The sequence below is a fragment of the Microcaecilia unicolor genome, chromosome 3, assembly GCF_901765095.1.
Source record: "Microcaecilia unicolor chromosome 3, aMicUni1.1, whole genome shotgun sequence".
Taxonomy (NCBI): domain Eukaryota; kingdom Metazoa; phylum Chordata; class Amphibia; order Gymnophiona; family Siphonopidae; genus Microcaecilia; species Microcaecilia unicolor.
The window spans coordinates 243,751,592-243,773,759 of record NC_044033.1 but is presented as its reverse complement, the minus strand read 5'-3'; the positions used below and the strand labels follow the sequence as shown (position 1 = coordinate 243,773,759).

At 42.1% G+C, this 22,168-nt stretch overlaps 2 protein-coding genes across 4 annotated transcripts in view; one reads left to right on the top strand and one right to left on the bottom strand.

The window, feature by feature from the left end:
- LOC115464537 (zinc finger protein 845-like) overlaps window positions 1-22,168 on the top strand; it is a 924,208-nt gene that overhangs the window by 704,837 nt on the left and 197,203 nt on the right. The window lies entirely within an intron of this gene.
- The window catches only part of LOC115466398 (oocyte zinc finger protein XlCOF6-like), a 131,684-nt gene that overhangs the window by 28,186 nt on the left and 81,330 nt on the right, over window positions 1-22,168 (bottom strand). The window contains exons 5-8 of one of the 3 annotated variants that reach the window (XM_030197597.1): window positions 19,719-19,847; window positions 17,674-17,781; window positions 14,016-14,129; window positions 1,800-3,054 (exon numbers count right to left, since the gene is read on the bottom strand). In XM_030197597.1, coding sequence (XP_030053457.1) covers window positions 1,838-3,054; window positions 14,016-14,129; window positions 17,674-17,781; window positions 19,719-19,847 — 1,568 coding nt within the window. In that variant the 3' untranslated portion in view covers window positions 1,800-1,837. Of the gene's footprint in view, window positions 1-1,799; window positions 3,055-14,015; window positions 14,130-17,673; window positions 17,782-19,718; window positions 19,848-22,168 lie in introns of those variants that run through there. The other 2 variants (XM_030197598.1, XM_030197596.1) reach the window with 2 other exon arrangements.

Below are 22,168 nucleotides of genomic sequence, written 5' to 3'. Positions count from 1 at the left end.
TGGCAGAGCTGTGTGTAGGTCCTGAAACCAGACTGGTGGTATCAAATATTCAAATGTTTCTCCTTAGGCAATTTATTATCCAGGAATGCGGGCCAGTATCAAAGGCTTTCATATAGTCAATCCACGCTATACTAAGATTTCTGCTTTTCTTAGCACTGGCCAAGATGGCTTTACTCAACATTGATCTTTTGTTCCATGTGCTTCCCTCTTATTGCCCTTCTGCGCTATTACCAAGATGTTATTGGAGTCTATATAATCATATATTCTATTGGCATTTATTAAAACAAAAAGGAGGAAATATTTTTTCACACTCAACAAATAGTTAAGCTCTGAAACTCTTTGATGAAGGATGTAGTAACACCGGTTAGCATATCTGGATTTACAAAAGGTTTGGACAAGCTCCTGGAGGAAAAGTCCATAGTCTGCAAATTCTCCAAATGAGTTATTTTTGTGCATCCCAAGACAATAATCAACTTCACTCCTAAGACAAGGAATGTGGAGGATGATCTCAGTCTCTCAAATTTACTGCTAACACTCACTGCAGTACTTCTTTCTGGAGTTAATAAGATGTAATATACATAGGCAGCTTATCCAGATGTACTTAGAAGAGGTTTGTTTTTTTTAAATCAAGCCTGTGGTACCCAAAACAATAGAAAATATATCGTATTTTTCTGCAACATTTTCTTAGTTTCAGACAGCATTTCTTGGTAGTTGAGGATCTTTTTTCTCTCCACACAATTCACCAAGTAATCGCTTGGGACCAACACCTCTATAGTCAATTCCGTTCTGGTGTTAGTCGCTTTTCTGGCAGCCTCTGTAAGTCATTTCATTCTTTTGCAGCTCAGCTTTGCTTCTGAAACATTTATTACATTCAGAACATTTAAATGGTTTGTCACCAGTGTGAATCGCTTCATTCCATGGAAGTGAACCTTTCCTTTTGAACCACTTATCACACTGAGAACATTTAAACGGTTTGTCTCTCATATGAGTCACTTTTGGGCTCATTTTCAAAAGAGAAAAACGTCCAAAAAGTGGCATGTTTGCATGTGGACGTTTTTCTCACAAAATCATCCAAATCAGCATTTTTAGACGTTTTCTCTGAGGTTTGCCAGAAGTGCGTCCAAACCTCAATGGGGGAGTGTCAGAGACATGTTTAGGGCAGAACTTGGGCTTTCTTAAGACTTAAGACGTTTTTTAGGCATAATGGAACAAAACAAAATAGTCCAGGTCTAAAACTTTGACGTTTTGAGATAGACCTGTTTTTATTACAAATAAGGCACAAAAAGGTGCCCTAAGTAACCAGATGACCACTGGAGGGAATGAGGAATGACCTCCCTTTAATCCCCCAGTGGTCAATAATCCTCTCCCAGCATCCAAAAATGTGATGAAAAACACTACTTGTGAGCCCTCCAAAACTCACCAGAAGCCCATTGTACCCACATATAGGTGCCCCCTTCACCTGTAAGAGCTATGGTAGTGGTGTACAGTTGAGGGTAGTGGGTTTTGGTTGGGTTTAGGGGGGCTCAGCACACAAGGTAAGGGAGCAATGGTGAGATGTGTACCTGAGAGCATTTTATGAAGTCCACTGCAGTGCCCCCTAGGGTGCCCTATTGCTGTCCTGGGATGTCAGGGGGACCAGTGTACTAAAAATGCTAGCTCCTCCTACATCCCAATGGCTTGATTTTGTGCGTTTTGCACTTGGACATTTTTTTTTATTTCGAAAAAGAATCAAAAAACAAAATGTCCAAATCATAAAACAATGTTCAGAGTTGTATTTTCAAAAACAAAAGATAGACGTTTTTCTTTTTTGAAAATGACCTTTTTTGCTATTCGGATTTTACACATCATATTGAAAATGCCCCCCCACATGCACTCTTAGATAGGCGTTGCTGCTGAAACTTCTATCACATTCAGAACATTTAAAGGGTTTGACTCCTGTGTGAGTCACCTTATGCCGTTGCAGCCCACCTTTCCTTTTAAAGTATTTATCACATTCAGAACATTTAAATGGCTTGTCTCCTGTGTGAGTCACCTTATGCAGTTGCAGATCACTTTTCCTTTTAAAGCATTTATCACATTCAGAACATTTAAAGGGTTTTTCTCCTGTGTGAGTCACTTTATGTCGTTGCAGCTCACCTTTCCTTTTAAAGCATTTATTACATTCAGAACATTTAAATGGCCTGTCTCCTGTGTGAGTCACCTTATGCAGTTGTAGCTCAGCTTTCCTTTTGAACCATTTATCACATTCAGAACATTTAAATAGTTTGTCTCCAGTGTGAATCACCTTATGCCGTTTCAGCTCTTCTTTTCTTTTAAAGCATTTATCACATTCAAAACATTTAAATGGCTTGTCTCCTGTGTGAGTCACTTTATGCAGTTGCAGCTTACCTTTACTCTTAAAGCATTTATCACATTCAGAACATTTAAAGGGTTTGACTCCTGTGTGAGTCACCTTATGCTGTTGCAGCCCACCTTTCCTTTTAAAGCATTTATGACATTCAGAACATTTAAAGGGTTTATCTCCTGTGTGTATCACTTTATGCCGTTGCAGTTCACTTTTCTTTTTGAACAATTTATTACATTCACAACATTCAAATGGTTTGTTTCCCCTGTGAGTCACTTTATGCCGTTGCAGTTCACTTTTCCTTTTGAACAATTTATCATATTCAGAACATTTAAATGGTTTGTCTCCCTTGTGAGGCACTTTATGCTGTTGCATCTCACCTTTGTTTGTAAAACATTTATCACAATCCCAACAGTTAAATGGTTTGTCTCCTGTGTGAGTCATTTTATGCTGTTGCAAGTTGCTTTTCTGATTGAAACATTTATTACATTCAAAACATTTACTACTACTACTATTTATCATTTCTATAGCACTACAAGGCATACGCAGCGCTGTACACCATAATGGTTTCTCTCCCGTGTGAATCATTTCATGCTGGTTTACCTTAACTTTACTTTTGAACCATTTATCACATTCAGAACATTTAAATGGTTTGCTTCCTGTGTGAGTTATTTTATGCCGTTGCAGGTTGCTTTTCATAAATCCATCATCTGTTGGATAAAAATGAGAGTTTGATATTTAATTTCACTGCTATGGAAAATTACATATCTAAGGAAATATCCTGATATGATTATTTGAAAAGAGATTTGCTTGGCTAAGGTTTACCATCAGGCTCATTTTCAAAAGAGAAAAGCATCCAAAAAGTGACATAAGACTGCATATAGAGGTTTATCTCACCAAGTGGTCCAAATCAGTATTTTCGAAACCTATTTTTAGACATCTTTCTCTGAAGTCCATCAGAAGGACATCTAAATCTCAAAGGGGGTGTGCCAGGGGTGTGTTCAAGGCAAGACTTGGGCTTAGATATCTTTCAGCCATAATAGAACAAAACAAAAACATCCAAGATATTTTGAGCTAGACCTGTTTTTGTAATGAATAGCTGCAGTGGGAATTGAACCCACTTCCACAGGATCAAAGTCTGCTACCCTAACCACTAGACTACTCCTCTACTCCACACATGAGGTGCCCCAAATGACCAGATGACCACTGGAGGGACTCAGGTACCACCTCCCCTGACTCCCCTAAATCACAAAACATTTTTACAAACAGCACTTTCAAAAGGAAAAGACAGACTTTTTGAATGTCATATCCATTAATGCCTCTTGTGTATTTGACTTGCCCAAAGTCACAAGGAGCAGCAGTGGGAATTGAAACCATGTTGCCAGGATCAAAGCCCGCTGAACTAACCATTAAGCCACTCCTCCTCTGTTTTGGATGTCTTGCATTTGGACATCTGTTTGTTCGCAAATGGACCAAAAAAAAGGACGTCCAAATCACAAGACGTCCATAGCATTTTCGAACACAAAAGATAGACGTCTATCTTTTTTAAAAATGCCCTTCTTTCCTGCTCAGAATTTGGACCTTTTTGTAAAACCTCCAAATTCTGATTTAGACGTTCTATCGAAAATGCCCCTCCACAACACATAACAGAAAGCAGTGTTGCTTGAACACAGCAACAGGTAGACTACAGCACATAAACAGAGAATAACAGAGCATGACCGATCTCATCCTGCTGGTCCTGTATATGTCATTCTCATCTCCAGTCTCTGCAATGACCCTTCACAGATTACAGTCACTATACAAAAGTTTCTTCAACAACCTGCTGGGATGTTTTTGGGATCTGGGTCTCAGAAGGTCAGGCCTGCGGTCTTTCAATTTATTTATAAGTCATCAGAATTCATTTGCTTCAAAATAAAGGTAAGATTAACCCATAATCCCCCAGATTCAATATAACAAAACTTATGTTGCATGCACAAATCCTGTCACCAATCAGCACTGATAATTGCCACTTAACAAGAAATTATTGACATTGACATTAATTACAATTTACATGCACAACGAGATGCATGCAAATTCTAAGTCGCATATTTGAAAAGGGAGCAAAGCCATGGGCATAGAATGGGCAGGCCATGGGCATTTCTAAAATATATGCACGTTGTTACACCCGGTCTGGGCCTAATTTAGGTGTCAGCATTTATACCAAGTTTTACTTGGCATAACAGCCCTTGACTAAATTTAGTTGCACAGACGGGCGCTTGGTGTATTCTATAAACTGCATGGAAATTTAGGCTTATTCTATAAAGTACTTTATAGAATGCGCCTAGGCGTATTTCGTTTGGCGCCGATGTTTTAGGCGTGATCCACTGAGAGTAATTGTATAAGTCTCCTAGCTGTGAAGGTCAAATAGGTGCCTATCTGAGCCTATTTCTGCAGCTGTTAGGCTTTCAAGGCAAGACTGGATTTGTGAGCCCTTGGACCACTGCCGTGGAGCGGCAGTAGCAGGCAAAACCACCCCCAAACCAGAGGCAAGGCAGAACAGGACTGGAACCCCGGACTGGAGTTGCAGCTGAGACAAACAAGCTGGAACAGGCAGAGCAGGAACAACTAGACTTCACCTGCGCTTGACCACCGTTCCCCAGGAGTTGAGCCCCTGGGTGCAGGCGGCCAGCAGGACTTACAGGACAGGGCAGGAACTGGATACCAACAGGATACAAACAGGGTCTAGGATACACAAGGGAGGCTAGGCAGAATACTAGACTAGGACTTTCAGACAAACAATACCACACTAGGTAGAAAGCAGACAGGCTCAAAACAAGGACTGAAAGCTGCCAAGCAGCCACTAAGAAAGAAACACAGACAACCAAGAACTAGACAAGGAATATAGACCAGAAACAAGACTAGGAACTAAGCAATACAACCAAAGCTAAACTACACACAAACTAAGTAGAACCAGACAAGGAACTCAGACTAGAAACTGGACTAGGCAGAAGTGCACAAAGCACACCAACATACCAGGGACCTTAGACGATGCAAAGGCAAACACAGAAGTTTCCAGGTGGTTAATAAAGCCCATCTGCTGCTGAAGTTCAGCTGCAGGAATCACAAGGCAGCTAAGGGTGCTGTTCAGGCACAAACAAGAAAAGCAAGTCTGGCAGCCCGGAAGATCCGGACTGGACTCGGCTGAAGTCTGGATCTTGTGACACTCCATAGCAGCCACCGGTTCTGGCCACCAGAGGGCGAGGTGAGCACAGACAAAGAAACAGTCACCATCGTGACAGTACCTCCCCCTCAAGGCCCCCCCGACCTCCACGGGGAATTCAGGTCTCCATGGGTAACAATGGTGAAACCTACGAAGGAGCTTCAAAACATAACCAGGGGTAGCTGGGCTGGAGCTTGAACAGGAGTCAAGACTGGAACCCGGACTGGAATCAGTGTCTTGGCAAGGACTCAGACTGGACTCCGCATCTCGGCTGGAACTGGAACTGGGAGTGGACTCAGCATCTCGGCTGGAACTGGGAGTGGACTCGGCATCTCAGCTGGAACTGGAACTGGAACTGGAACTCGACTTGGACTCAGCAACTTGGCCGGAACTGGAACTCGAACGGGAATCAGCATCTCGGCCGGAACTGCAACTCGATCTGGACTCAGCATCTTGGCTGGAACTGCAACTTGATCCAGATTCAGCATCTTGGCCGGAACTGCAACTCGATCCGGACTCAGCATCTTGGCTGGAACTGCAACTCGATCCGGACTCGGCATCTTGGCCGGAACTGCCACTCGATCCAGACTCAGCATCTTGGCTGGAACTGAAACTCGACTTGGACTCAGCAACTTGGCTGGAACTGGAACTCGACTTGGACTCAGCCTCTTGGCTGGATCTGGAACTCGGACTGGCATCAGGCTTGGCATCAGAACTGGAACCAGGACTGGAACTCGGACTGGACTCAGCATCTCCGCTAATATTCCATAGATCCGTTCATTCTAAACAGGATTCCTTTGTGTTCATCCCACACATGTATGATGAATTCCATTACTGTTTTCATCTCCACCTCCCGCTGGAGGGCATTCCAAGTATCTACCACCCTTTCTGTGAAAAAATACTTCCTGGCATTACTCCTGAGTCTGCCCCCCCTTCAACCTCAGTTCAAATCACTTCATCTCTTCTCAGGAAATCTCATCTACCCCAACTTGACATTTCGTCTTTTAGATTGTAAGCTCTTCTGAGCAGGGACCGTCCTTATTCGTTAATTTGTACAGCGCTGCGTAACCCTTGTAGCGCTCTAGAAATGTTAAGTAGTAGTAGTAGTTCATGTCCTCTAGTTCTACCACCTTCCTGTCTCCAGAAAAGGTTCGTTTGTGGATTAATACCTTTCAAATATTTGAACATCTGTATCATGTCACCTCTGTTTCTCCTTTCCTCCAAGGTCTACATGTTCAGGTCGGCAAATCTCTCCTCGTACAGTTTGCAACGCAAATCCCAAACCATTTTTGTAGCTTTTCTTTGCACCGCTTCCAGTCTTTTTATATCTTTAGCAAATACGGCCTCCAAAACTGAACACAATACTCCTAGTGGGGCCTCACCAACGACTTGTAGACAGGCATCAACATCTCCTTTCTTCTGCTGGTTATATCCCTCTCTATGTAGCCTAGCATCCTTCTGTCCACAGCCGTCGCCTTGTCACATTGTTTCTTCACCTTCATATCCTCCAACACCAATACCCAAAGTCTCTCTCCTGAGTCGAGCTTACTAATCTCTCGTCCTATCCAGTATCTCTCTCTTTTGGGTTTCTGCACCCCAAATGTATCACTCTGCACTTGGCATTAAATTTTAACTCTACTACACCTGGGGAAAATTATTTCAAATAGAGTACAAATCCTGCACATCAAACTACACAAGTACTTGTTTTAACTCTAACAAAAGATTTTTTAATATAGTGTACACATACTTTCATTATAAACAGACTTAATGTCTAAGGAATTCACTCAATCAAGCCTTTCACTTCCTCATAAAGCCCTTAGTCTTTATAAACACTGAATTCTCTGTATATATATATATTTTACAAATACCACCAGTGTATCCCAACTCCCATCAACATGTTCAGGTTATTTCCGTTCAAATCCTTTTGTCGACCACAGGTCCTTTTATCAAACCCGGTTTTGATCTTCTCAAGGCAAAGTGTCCCTTATAATTCATATTTCATTGAAGCTATTGTAGGCGAAAGCTTTATATCAAGCAAAGGCCTCTGTTCATTGGATGTCATAGTAGGCTGATTCGACGGCTTGGTGCGGCTTGAAGAGAGCTACCTTACGACATCAACAAAAACACAGTAGCTGATTGCATTTTAGCTCCTCAATGCAAGACCGCATTTCATTTTGTCCTTCATCAGGAGGAGCAACTCCCAAACCCTGCAGTGATAAAATGTTTAAATACTACCTCCACATCATGACATTTATTAAATAAATTTTAGCATATATTTATTATACACTACTAATCATATATTTTTATGGCTGCCTACCTTATGGACCAAATGTCCACAGAGTGAACCTCTGCCGGTCTTCTCCGATAACTAACTAACTATTAGTCACTCGTTCATTGCCTTTATATCCCAACTCCCACCTAATCAAAACCACCTGAAAATGTTTTCTCTCCTTCATACCCATTCTACCATGAGGTTTAGACCCCTGGGAACCTCCGTATCCCACGTAAAGATAAACCGCTGTTCCATAGAGAATAAATGCGTGGTGACATCACCACCCCCTCTGACAGGATCAATTTGTACCAGCACAACACATTTCAAAATCATCAATAGTGTGTTTATGAGTAATCCAGTGATTTACTAGGGGCGCCTCTTTTTTACAGATTCTAAGATTGCTAATATGTTCTGCCAACCGATTCTTCAGCTGGCGTTTGGTGTGTCCAATGTAATATAAAGAACATGGACACATGAGGCAACATATACGTAACTCCTTCACTAGTACAAGTTGTTTTATTACACAGGAAATACTTCTTCATGGTTCCAGGGATCATAACAAATCCCAGGGTGGTCGACAAAAGGATTTGAACGGAAATAACCTGAACATGTTGATGGGAGTTGGGATACACTGATGGTATTTCTAAAAAAATATATATATACAGAGAATTCAGTGTTTATAAAGACTAAGGGCTGTATGAGGAAGTGAAAGTGAATGAGTGAGTTCCTTAGACATTAAGTCTGTTTATGATGAAAGTATGTGTACACTATATTAAAAAATCTTTTGTTAGAGTTAAAACGAGTACTTGTGTAGTTTGATGATTAAATTTTAACTGCCAGACCCTCGACCATTCTAACTTTTGCAGATCCCTTCTCATAGTTTCTACTCCCTCCAGGGTATCCATTCTATTGGCTATCTTCGTGTCATCCGCAAAAAGGCAAACCTTTTATTCCAAACTTTCTGCAATATATCTCACAAATATATGAAACAAAATAGGCCTCAGCACCGACCCCTGAGGAACTCCACTGTTCACCTTCCTTTCCTCCAAGCGGATTCCATGATTTACCACCACCCTCTCCCACCTGTCGGTCAGCCAGTTTCTTATCCAGTTCACCACTTTCGGTCCTAAGTTCAGCCCTTTCAGCTTAGTCACGAATATTCTATGGGGGACCTTATCAAAGGCTTTGCTGAAATCCAAGTAGATTACAACTAGCGCACGTCCTTCATCCAGTTCTTTGGTCACCCAGTCACGAGTCTTCTGAGGGGGACCATATCAAAGGCTTTGCTGAAATCCAAGTAGATTACAACTAGTGCACGTCCTTCATCCAGTTTTTTGGTCACCCAGTCAAAGAAGTCAATGAGATTCGTTTGGCAGGATTTTCCTTTGCTAAAGCCATGTTGCCTTAGATCCTCCAACCTGTTGGCTTCTAGAAAGTCAGCTATCCTTTCCTTCAGCAGCAACTCCACTATTTTTCCTACCACCAACGTGAGACTTACTGGTCTGTAGTTTCCCACTTCTTCCCTGTCTCCACTATTGTGAAGAGGGACCACATCAGCTCGTCTCCAATCCCGCGGAACCTCTCCCATCTCTAAAGATCTATTAAATAAATCTTTAAGAGGTCCTGCCAGGACCTCCCTGAGCTCCCTCAGTATCCTGGGATGTATCCCATCCGGCCCCATAGCTTTGTCCACCTTCAGATTCTCCAGCTGTTTATAAGCTCTTTCTTCTATAAACGGAGTAGTATCCACTCCATTCTCAGATATTCCCTCAGCAGCCAACCGCGGTCCTTCTGCAGGATTTTCCTCCTTAAATACTGAAGAGAAGTAATTGTTTAGCACGTTTGCTTTATCTTCATCACTCTCCACATAACCATTCTCATTATGTTTCAGTCTCGCAATTCCATTCCTATCTTTTCTTCTTTCTCCAATATATCTGAAAAAGGTCTTGTCACCTCTTTTTACATCTTTAGCCATTTCTGCTCGCTCTTTCGCTAGCCTTATTTCCCTCTTCGCTTCTTCGAGTTTAATCCGATAATCTTTTCCGTGATCCTCTCGTTGCGTTCTTTTGTACTTTATTATTATTATTATTTATTGCACTTGTATCCCACATTTTCCCACCTATTTGCAGGCTCAATGTGGCTTACAGAGACCTGTTATGGCATCACCATACCAGGGCAAAGAGTACAGTTGGTGTTATACAGAAGGCAAGGAAAACAAAAAGATTTGGTCAAGCAGTTATAGAAAGATACATTCTGAGTAAAGGTAGATAGGTGTTGTTTCGTAGATAGCTATGGGTTCTCCTGGTAGGCCTTGTTAAATAGGTAGGTTTTCAGGGATTTGCGGAAGTTTGGGTAGTTCGTTAATCGTTTTCAAGTGCTTTGGGAGTGAATTCCACAACTGCGTACATTTGTAGGAAAAGCTGGTTGCGTGTGTTAGTTTGTATTTTACTCCTTTACAGCTGGGGAAGTGTAGGTTAAGAAAGGTGGATCTTTTAGTATTTCTTGGTGGTAGGTCCACGAGGTCTAGCATGTAAGTCGGGGCGTCTCCGTAAATGATTTTATGAACCGTCATGCAGATCTTGAACGTGATACGCTCTTTAAGTGGGAGCCAATGTAGTTTCTTTCTTAAGGGTTTTGCACTTTTGTATTTTGTTTTTCCAAATATGAGTCTGGCTGCGGTATTCTGTGCTGTTTGAAGTTTCTTGATTGTCTGTTCTTTACAGCCAGCGTAGAGGGCATTGCAATAGTCCAAGTGACTTAATACCAGTGATTGTACCAGGTTTCGAAAAATGGTTCTTGAACAAAGCCTCTTTTCCTCTAATTTTTTCAGCAACATGTTTGGAGAAATATATAGGCTTCTTGTTTCTCTTGGTTTTGTTTACTTTCCTCGCATAAAGATCAGTCGCCATATTTATAGCAGCCTTTAGCTTTGACCACTGATTTTCCACTTCTCCTAAGCCTTCCCACTCCAACAGCTCCTTCTTCAAGTATTCCCCCATTTTATCAAAATCAGTACCTCTGAAATCCAGTACTTTGAGTTTTGTGCGTCCACACTCCGCCTTTGCCCTTATGTGATGATCACTATTAGATAGGTAGGCACCCACCCAAATATTGGAAACACTTCCACCATTCGTGAGCACTAGATCCAGCATCGACCTTTTCCTTGTGGGTTCCGTAACCATTTGTCTGAGCAAGGCACTTTGACAGGCGTCACCAATCTCCTTACTTCTTTCCGATTCCGCAGACGGGATGTTCCAATCCACATCAGACAAGTTGAAATTCCCAACAGTAGCACTTCCCCTTTCATACCAATCTTTTGAATATCTTCTATCAGATCCTTGCCTATCTTTTCCGTTTGTGCCGGAGGTCTGTAGATAACCCCCGTGTGGATACAACTTCCATCTCCTCATTCCAGGTCAATCCATAAAGTTCGATCCATACAGTTCAGAGGAGTTGGTTCTGCACTCTTACCAGCAGTTGAAAACTGAGAAAACACTAGCCTCAAAATAAGCCTATAAATGCCCTGTGCAGATTCCCTTTATGTCAGAATCTCCATAACAATGCTAGATGATTAGGCCCCTGAACCCTTCCATCATATTCCTTAGAATCAAGACACTAACACTAGAAAATTCAAGTGTCATTTTTTCTGAAAACATAACCAGTTCATGGCCAGTTTTGACTTGTGCTGCCAATTTGTATACACAAAGTAGACCATTTTCTGTAATAGAATCATGTGTGCGTGGAACAAACAGCTCTGGGTTGGTTCTGAACTGCTCTGGAGGAACTGAGGAAATGAAAATGAGCAGATAAGACCACATCTCTCAATCCTTAGCATTCCTCCGGACAAGAGGGAAGTACCATAGCAGTGACCTTCACGAGGGTGGGACATCCGTACCCGTTGTCAAAAGCGCAGCAAACAAGGGTGTCTTTACCGCTGGAAACCCTATGCCAGCTCAGAGCTGGCGTTAGGGTGTCTACACAGGCTACAGGCCCTGAGACTCAGGTTCTCCTGTTCAGCCATGTCAGAGAGCAGCTAAAAAAAAGGCAACTAAAAACTCTGTTTCACTTCTGCTTCTAACTTTTCCCACTGTTCGGAAAGGGAAAACCAAGAAGAGTCCCTGCAATTCGGACACAGCCCTGATCTGGAGTGTCCCAGGAAAAGCTCCGATCCATCATGCACAGATCTCTGCTGTAAGCATAGTAACATAGTAGATGACGGCAGAAAAAGACCTGCACGGTCCATCCAGTCTGCCCAACAAGATAACTCATATTTGCTGCTTTTTGTGTATACCCTACTTTGATTTGTACCTGTGCTCTTCAGGGCACAGACCGTATAAGTCTGCCCAGCACTATCCCCGCCTCCCAACCACCTGCCCCTCCTCCCAACCACCGGCTCTGGCACAGACCGTATAAGTATGCCCAGCACTATCCTCACCTCCCAACCATCAGCCCTGCCTCCCAACCACCGGCTCTGGTACAGACCGTACAATCTGTCCAGCACTATCCCCGCCTCCCAACCACCAGTCCCGCTGCCCACCACCGGCTCTGGCACAGACCGTACAAGTCTGTCCAGCACTATCCCTGCCTCCCAACCACCAGCCCCGCCTCCCGATTCTGACTAAGCTCCTGAGGATCCATTCCTTCGGCACAGGATTCCTTTATGCTTATCCCACGCATGTTTGAATTCCGTTACCGTTTTCATTTCCACCACCTCCCGTGGGAGGGCATTACAAGCATCCACTACTCTCTCCGTGAAAAAATACTTCCTGACATTTTTCTTGAGTCTGCCCCCCTTCAATCTCATTTCATGTCCTCTCGTTCTACTACCTTCCCATCTCCGGAAAAGGTTCGTTTGCGGATTAATACCTTTCAAATATTTGAACGTCTGTATCATATCACCCCTGTTTCTACTTTCCTCCAGAGTATACATGTTTAGTTTAGCAAGTCTCTCCTCATACGTCTTGTAACGCAAATCCCATACCATTCTCGTAGCTTTTCTTTGCACCGCTTCAATTCTTTTTACATCCTTAACAAGATACGGCCTCCAAAACTGAACACAATACTCCAGGTGGGGCCTCACCAACGACGTATACAGGGGCATCAACACCCCCTTTCTTCTGCTGGTCACACCTCTCTCTATACAACCTAAAAACCTTCTAGCTACGGCCACCGCCTTGTCACACTGTTTCGTCGCCTTCAAATCCTCAGATACTATCACCCCAAGATCCCTTTCTCTGCCCGTACCTATCAGACTCTCCCCGCCTAACACATACGTCTCCCGTGGATTTCTATTCCCTAAGTGCATCACTTTGCATTTCTTCGCATTGAATTTTAATTGCCAAACCTTAGACCATTCTTCTAGCTTCCTCAGATCTTTTTTCATGTTTTCCACTCCCTCCGTGGTGTCCACTCTGTTACAGATCTTAGTATCATCCGCAAATAGGCAAACTTTACCTTCTAACCCTTCGGCAATGTCACTCACAAATATATTGAACAGAATCGGCCCCAGCACCGATCCCTGAGGCACTCCACTACTCACCTTTCCCTCCTCCGAGCGAATTCCATTCACCACCACCCTCTGGCGTCTGTCCGTCAACCAGTTCCTAATCCAGTTCACCACTTCAGGTCCTATCTTCAGCCCCTCCAGTTTATTTAAGAGCCTCCTGTGGGGAACCGTGTCAAAAGCTTTGCTGAAATCTAAGTAGATTACGTCCATAGCTCGTCCCTGATTCAATTCTCCTGTCACCCAATCAAAGAACTCAATGAGATTCGTTTGGCACGATTTCCCTTTGGTAAAACCATGTTGTCTCGGATCTTGCAACTTATGGGCTTCCAGAAAATTCACTATCCTTTCCTTCAGCATCGCTTCCATTACTTTTCCAATAACTGAAGTGAGGCTTACCGGCCTGTAGTTTCCAGCTTCTTCCCTATCACCACTTTTGTGAAGAGGGACCACCTCCGCCGTTCTCCAATCCCTCTTCCTCCTCCTTCCCTATTTTTCTGTTCAATCAATATTAAAATGTTTTCTATTTTTATTTTCTTTACATGGATTTTGCTGATCTTAAATTTTCTCTTCTCAGATTGCTGTTCTTTCTTGTCTTTATTCTACTGTACTTGTTGAATAATATTAATGTGCAATCCATAAGACAGTTTTATAAACATGGATAATAAATAAAATAAAAAGTAAGTTTTATACTTGCCTGTTACAGGAGGGTGAGTCTGTTCAGATGTCTCTGATTCAGGATGATCCATGAAGGGGATTTCCTCCTCTTGTTTAATGCTCAATGAGAACACAGATGTTACAACTGGAAAGCCTGTGATGAGAAAATAAATACGACTAGGAGTATTCAGCGTTCCCTAATAATCGTATATTAGAAAATGGATTTTGAGTTTCTACATCTTTGATGATGTTGACCCATCTACCGTGATCTGAAAATGCAAAACCCTTTAACTCCAAAACATTCCCTTACTGGTGCTGGGGTCGTTCAAGTTTTCTTTTCTCTCCATTTCACAGTGTTGTGCAATAAGGAACTGAGTCACCCCATTTTTGTATACCTTACACTGGCTTCTTTATTTAAATTCACGTTGTTGGTTTTTAAAATACCGAATGGAAATGCTCCAACCAATATGAACCATTTTGGGACTTTATATACACCTACCAGTAGAGGTGGTGGAGATGAAAACTGTATCAGAATTCAAGCAAACTTGGGACAAGTACATAGGATCGCTAAGGGAAAGGAAGGGATAGTAGATGGCCTGGATGGATGGACAGACTGGATAGGCCATTTGCCTAGATTTTTATATCTTTCTATGCTTCTATCATCCAGGTAAGGTTGAACAGAACGTATCAATTTCAAGCATCAAGTGAAAATCTGAGTTGACCTACTACTACTTATCATTTCTAAAGTGCTACTAGACGTACGCAGCGCTGTACACTTGAACATGAAGAGACAGTTCCTGCTCGACAGAGCTTACAATCTAATTACGACAGACAAACAGGACAAACAAGAGATAAGGGAATATTAAAGTGAGGATGATAAAATAAGGGTTCTGGACAAGCGAATAAGGGTTAGGAGTTAAAAGCAGCATCAAAAAGGTGGCCTTTTAGCTTAGATTTGAAGACGGCCAGAGATGGAGCTTGATATACCGGCTCAGGAAGTCTATTCCAGGCATATGGTGCAGGAAGATAAAAGGAACGGAGTCTGGAGTTAGCGGAGAGATTTACCCAGTGAACGGAGTTCCCGGGGAGGAATGTAGGGAGAGATGAGAGTGGAGAGGTACTGAGGAGCTGCAGAGTGAATGCACTTATAGGTCAATAAGAGGAGCTTGAACTGTATGCGGAAACGGATAGGAAGCCAGTGAAGTGACTTGAGGAGAGGGCTAATATGAGCATAACGACACTGGCGGAATATTAGTCGTGCAGCAGAAGTTTGAACAGATTGAAGAGGAGAGAGATGGCTAAGTGGGAGACCTGTGAGAAGCAAGTTGCAACAGTCTAAGCGAGAGGTGGTAAGAGTGTGGATGAGGGTTCTGGTAGTGTGCTCAGAAAGGAATGGGCAAATTTTGCTGATATTATAGAGAAAGAAACGACAGGTTTTAGCAGCCTGTTGAGTATGTGCAGAGAAGGAGAGGGAGGAGTCGAAGATGACCCCAAGGTTACGAGCTGATGAGACAGGAAGGATGAGAATGTTATCCACAGAAATAGAGAATGGGGAAAGAGGAGAGGAGGCAAAGATGAGAAGCTCAGTCTTGGTCATGTTTAGTTTCAGATAGCGCTGAGACATCCAGGCGGCAATGTCAGACAGCACAAGACACGGTTGCCTTTATTTCCATTCCTCTTAGGCCTCGTGATACAGCTTTTAGCAGAACATCTTAGAAGGAATGCAGATATTGGACAGATCATTAGAAGGGATCTAGAAACAAAGGTTGCCCTGTGTGCTGATCATGTCCTGTTTGCGATTGCTAACCCTAGGTTTTCCTTGCTGGTATTGATGACTGAAATGTACGACTTCTCTAGGATTCCTGGCTTCAAGGTGGACATGACACATCGGAAGCTCTAGAGGTTTGCTTGAGTAAGGAGGAAGAAGGTGAGCTGAAGGATGCTTTTCCCTTTATATGGGCAACCGAGTGTCTCATGTACCTGGGGGTATATAATGCAGACTGAATTATTCTCCTGTGTTAGGAGATAAACCTGACATGGTTTGGATGGGAGGCAAGAGTGAAGAAGAACATTGTGCTTACATTTCTCACTGGAAATTCACAGCAACATTCTTAGGGTGTTGCAAAAGCAAAATTTGGGGTTTATTTGGAAATGATACCCCCAGAGAATACAATGGGAATTATTACATTAGCCAAAATTGATGGATAGGCTGGGTGTGATAAACTTGGTGGATACTGCAGAGCAGCTCAACTACTTGTCAAATGGACATCAGGAGGCAATGGGTGCAGCTAGAGCAAAATATGGCCTTTGGCTTACTTTGGTCACATACTTCAACCTCTGGGAATTAGCAGGGTAACAAAAACTCCTTTTATCTAATGTAAGATGCTTATCTAGAATGATGTAAAGATGGAACTGGTGTGGATTAAGAAGGTTACTCAGTGGGATTCTCTAAGTTATGAGGCCTTTGGGCCAGGGTCATCTTGTGAAGCTTATAGAAGGTGGCACAAAAAGGACTTTTATAGAATGGGACAATTAATAAAAGAAGGAGGTGAGCTAGTCAGGTTTGCTGAGCTAAAAGAGAAATATGAATTGGGGCCAGAGACTTCCTGTATTATATGCAAGTTATGCATTATAATTTGCATCATAAGCTGCAGATACATCTTGGAGCAAAGATGACCCCATATTAGGAGGTCTTGAAGAAATCTGGGACAAAGAAGCTGCTTTCCAGCCTGTGTGAAGCACTAATGGCTCCAGCTACAGTACTATTAAACCTGCCTACCTTAAAACATGGGAAGCTATTCTAAAAAATAGGGATGGAAGAAGTGAACTGGCCAGAAATCTTTCTAGCAATAGGTAAAATTACTATTTCAGCAAACATTTTGGAGAATGCTAATAAAGTTCTATATAGAGCATATGCCACACCTACTCTTTTGCTGAAATGGTTCTAGAAGGGTGACGGAGGGTGTTGGAAACTGTGGAGGCAACTGAGAGACTACTTTCACCTGTGGTGAGAGTGCCCAAGAATTAAGGAATTCTATTCAGAAGTAGGTAAGCAATTAAAGATACATTTGGAAGAGGTTTAACCCTTTCTCTGAGATTATGATCTGATGGAAGGGTGGGGCTACTATGAAAATAAATTCTTAGCTTTGGGGTGTTTGGCTGCAAGATGTGTGACTGCACAGCTCTGGAACTAGGCAGCAGTGTCATCTATCTCAATGTGATTGCAGCGTATTGGAGAGATTTATGTGACAAGCAAGCTGACAACATTGTAACGTCACTCTGTGGACAAACTGGAAAATGTTAGGGCCCATTTGTGTGTTGAAAGAATATGTTGGATGGTGAGGAAGGAAGAGGAATTTAGGTTGTTAAGAGGAGGGGAGAGTTGGGATTGTCAGCACAGATGTTGATAGATTGTGAAGAAAGACAGAATTTGGCAATAAAATTTGAAAAAAAAAAACCCCGCAACCTGATCTCATCCTCATCTTTGCAGCGATTCCCTTCACTCTGATTATATTCACTAACCAAAGACTCTGAGCACCCTGCTGCAGACCTAGTCTCTGAATCTCACAACTGGTAGTTTAAGAAAACTACAAAAATGTAACTGAAAATCACTAGTAACATTTACTGTCCATGTCAAAATTTAGAAATACTCCCCAGCACATGGCAAGGATTTTATTATAAAGGAATTCTTGGCTCACCACTCTTGGTATCAGTATCCTCATTTCCTCTCTCCAGCTGGTCACTGATAGAAACCTCTTCCATTTTCCGCATCTCTACTGTGGGTTCAGCAGGGTACCTTTGGCTGCCTAAAAGAATGGAAAAATAACTTCAGGTTTAAAGGAAAACTTAGGATCTAAGAAAAGTATATTCGCTAATACTGAGATGATGGGAATATTATGAGCTTTGAAAATATAAGTATCCTGGTAGAAGGAGTTAAGGACCTTCTGTAACTCTGAAAATGAACCATGACATTCAACACAAAATATGGTCCTATGGTAATGAAAGCTGCTGCAGAATATACCCTTTGTTATAGAATCTCACCTCCCTTCAACCAGGTGCTACCAATGTGGGTCTTCCTATATCCCTTTCCTACTGCCAAGCAGCTGGGTTATTCAACTTTCCTATCTCCTGATATGAATACTGGTGATCAACCTCCCTTTCCCCTTCCGGCTGCTTTGATCAAGTGGCTAGAGAAGCAAAGCAAGCACTATGAACACTATGCCCAGCCGCCCATGTACCTATATGTTGCCACATATATGGTCTCATACATAAATGGCATAATCCAGCATTAACAACTTGATTACTATATGCAAACTCAGACATTTCATTTATAAAGCTTCTCAAAAAATACAGAGACATCAAATATAGCAGAACAACTCTTGTTTACTGTACTTGGAAGCTGCTGACAAGGTCACAATGTTCCGGGACAAGCAGGCTGTTATCAGAATTGACGTCAATGCAGGACTCTTGGAGACACTGTGCCTGGTCAACATGTACTTGTTTGTGTTCTACAAAGATAGAAAGTACCTCAGCAGTACAGATAAAGCCTTTGGTTTCTAAATAAAAAGGGAGCTCTTATCAAAGATAAGGCTGCAGTGTCAACATCACATCCGAAGGGCAAGACCTGTGTTGGAACCAGATGGACATCTGAGGGACTGCTGACATCTGATCTGAAGGACTGCATCAGGTTATGTGCCATGTATCTTTGTATTACTGCTCTGGGGTTAGAGTGACTCTTTGTACTTCAGTTAGGGATTTATGGGCATTTATTTTAAGTCATCTCTGAAACAGGACTGTCTTTGTTTTATTTCTGTTTTCCTTATACCATGTTCGCTACTATTGTAAATAAAATTGCCCAAATTTTATATTATTTGGGTGTGGGGTTAGTTCCTTCTATTATTTTGGTGCAGTGGGCATGGATGTAAGTAAGGGGAATACATTTGCACCTATACTCACTAATGCTGGTCTTGTCTGGGACCTATTTCTTTAAGAATTTACAATATGTGTCAGGTACCCTAATAACACCCCAAACAGAATGTAGCTGTATTGCGTCTACAGGGCTTATCAGTCTCTATCCCTTTTCTTACTTCAATTGACGCAGGGTCTCTTTGCTTTCCTCTCTTCTATTCCTTCGTGCCTTTCTCCATCCTGCTGATGCCACATTGAGCCATCCTGCCTCACTCCCACCTCCTACTGCTGTCAGTGAGGTCTTTCCTGCCTCCTTTCCTTCTTGTACTATCAGTATAGCCATCCTTCCTCTATCTTCCTGCTGATCCCCTTGTTTTTTCTCCTTTTCTCCAGCCTCTTACAGTAACTGCCTGCTTTCTCTCCAACTAGCAGCACTTCCTATCTCATGTAGAACAAAACCCACAACACCTTGGAGCAGCACAGAGAGATCAGAAATAGAGACACAAGGAAGATGAAACAGATACAAAATAAGATAGTAGGTGTTGAAAGAAGATGAAGAGAAAGGAGAGAGTCAAGGGGAAATGGTGAGGGAGAATAAGAAAAAGAGAAGGAAGAAAAACAATAAATACAATTTTTAAAAAACAGACCTGACAATGAAAGGAGAAAAGTTAAAATAAGGGAAATAGAACAAATACATTATCTACACAACATATGTTAGAAGCAGGGGTTATGATTATAACACCTCATTCTTATTATGCCTGATCCAGAGGAGGAGTCTTTCTTGTAGGAAACATTTATATCACCTCATTACTAGCTTTAATCCAACCTACATCACCTGCTTCATGCAATTCCTCACATGTGCCTGTGGTGGTCGGATTTCCTCTTTCCTCAGATCCTGGAACTTCAGTCCTGAATCCCTCTTGCTCAAATCGGATTAAAATGTCAGGCTTGACATTGTAGGAGCCTGTTAAAGAATATATATAATACAATATATTTAAAAAGTTACTCCAGAGTGTGATCATTTTAATACTGAGGAGAGTAACTCTTTTCCTCAAGAGGTACTGGATACTACTACTGCATAAACATAATGGAAAGTCATGATGCGCATCGGAAGGAATAATCCGAATCATAGTTACCTGATGCTAGAGTTCACCTTGGGGGTCAGAAAAAGATCTAGGTGTCGTTGTAGATAATACGCTGAAATCTTTTGCTCAGTGTGTGGCGGCAGCAGCCAAAAAAACAAACAAACAGGATGCTAGGAATTATTAGGAAAGGGATGGTGAATAAGACCGAAAATACTATAATGCTTTTGTATTGCTCAATGGTGCGTCTGCACCTTGAGTATTGCATTTAGTTCTGGTCGCTGTATCTCAAAAAAGATAGTAGAATTAGAAAAGGTTCAAAGAAGAGCGACCAAAATGAGAAAGGGGATGGAACTCCTCTCGTATGAGGAAAGGCTAAAGAGGTTAGGGCTCTTCAGCTTGGAAAAGAGATGGATGAGGGGAGATATGACTGATGTCTACAAAATCCTGAGTGGTGTAGTAGAAGTAAATCGATTTTTTAGTTGTTCCAAAAGTACAAAGACTAGGGGACACTCAAGGAATTTACATGGAAATACTTTGAAAACAAATAGGAGGAAATATTTTTTCACTCAATAAATAGTTAAGCTCTGGAACTCTTTGCCGGAGGATGTGTTAACAACGGTTAGGACAAAAAAAAGTTTGGACAAATTCCTGGAGGAAAAGTACATAGTCTGCTATTGAGACAGACATGGGAAGCAACTGCTTGCCATGGGATTTGTAGTATGGAGTGTTGCCACAATTTGGGTTTCTGCCAGGTACTTGTGACCTGGTTTAACCACTGTTTGGAGAAAAGGATACTGGGCTAGATGGACCATTGGTCTGACCCAGTATGGCTACTCTTATGTTCTTATGAATACAAAAGTTAAAAACAATACATTATGTGGTGGGGCATTTTTGATGTGACATCTAAAGCTAAATTATATTATATATTATCAGCAGAACTTAAAAAACAATTCTCTCCTCTACCAGTAACCAATGAAGCAGTTTCAGACTTGGAGTAATAAGCTGAAATCATGAGCAACCAGACTCAAATCATGTCACAGTAATTTCTATAATCACTAAAGCTTTGATACTTGATGCTGGCAATCCCAACTATAAAGAATTGCAGTAGACGAGGCAACTAATCACCAAACTTTGTATGACCGATCTAAAATCATCTCCTGGGATGCATCCTTTCAATTTGCTTAGCATCCATAGTTTAAAAAAAGGAGCCTTTCACCACATTATTGGTAAGTGGCTTTGCCCTCCATGTCATACTCATGGGCAGACACTAAGGGATCAATGTACTGAAGTCTGTTAATGCTAACCACAAGCATTAATGTGCATTAAACATATGTTTATGTATGTTACCATTAATATAATTTAGCACCCTAGTCTGTGTCAGCTCTAAAGCAGACTAAGGTAGATTAACAAAAAATGTAATTATTATTATTATTATTATTTATTGCATTTGTACCCCACATTATCCCACCTTTTTGCAGGCTCAATGTGGCTTACAGAGTAGGGTTATGCTAAAGTCAGTACATGATTAAAATACAGTTGATCAAGGGCTGAGGTAAACAAGGAGTTAGCTAAAGTCAGTACATGATTAAAAGATAGTTGATCGAGAGACCACGTGAGGACATGAGCTGAGTAGCAACGTGTTGCTGAAGCTCCTGAGACTCCCCGCCCGGAATTGAATCAAAGTGCAGTAACTTAACGAATTTTGGCGCAGACCCTACAATTAAGACTGCCCTAGTTTATGGACAGATATTTGCGGAAAATGGCTGGAACAATGGCGCAGAGATCCGGGAAAAAAGAGAAAATTAAACTGAGCGACACGGAATCCAAAATGGCGGACGAAACAGACAAATCTCCTGGAGAATTCTCAGAGGCGCAACTTATACAACTCACCAAAGCGGTGACAAATGCGTGGGAGCCGAAGTGGGCAACGATGGAAGAAAAGCTAGAAAACATAGCCACGCGAATGGATGGCATAGGGACGAGAGTGGGAGACTTGGAGGCACGCATGTCGGCTCTGGAGGACGAAGGGAGAGGCTATGGCCCGGACATAGCGGCTTTAACGCAACAACTGAAAGGCTACCGTGAAAAGCTAGAAGATCTTGAAAACCGCTCGCGCCGGAACAATATACAGGTGGTAGGACTTTCTGAAAACATCCCGGACCGGAACCTCACGCCTTGGCTTGAAAACTGGCTAAGTAAG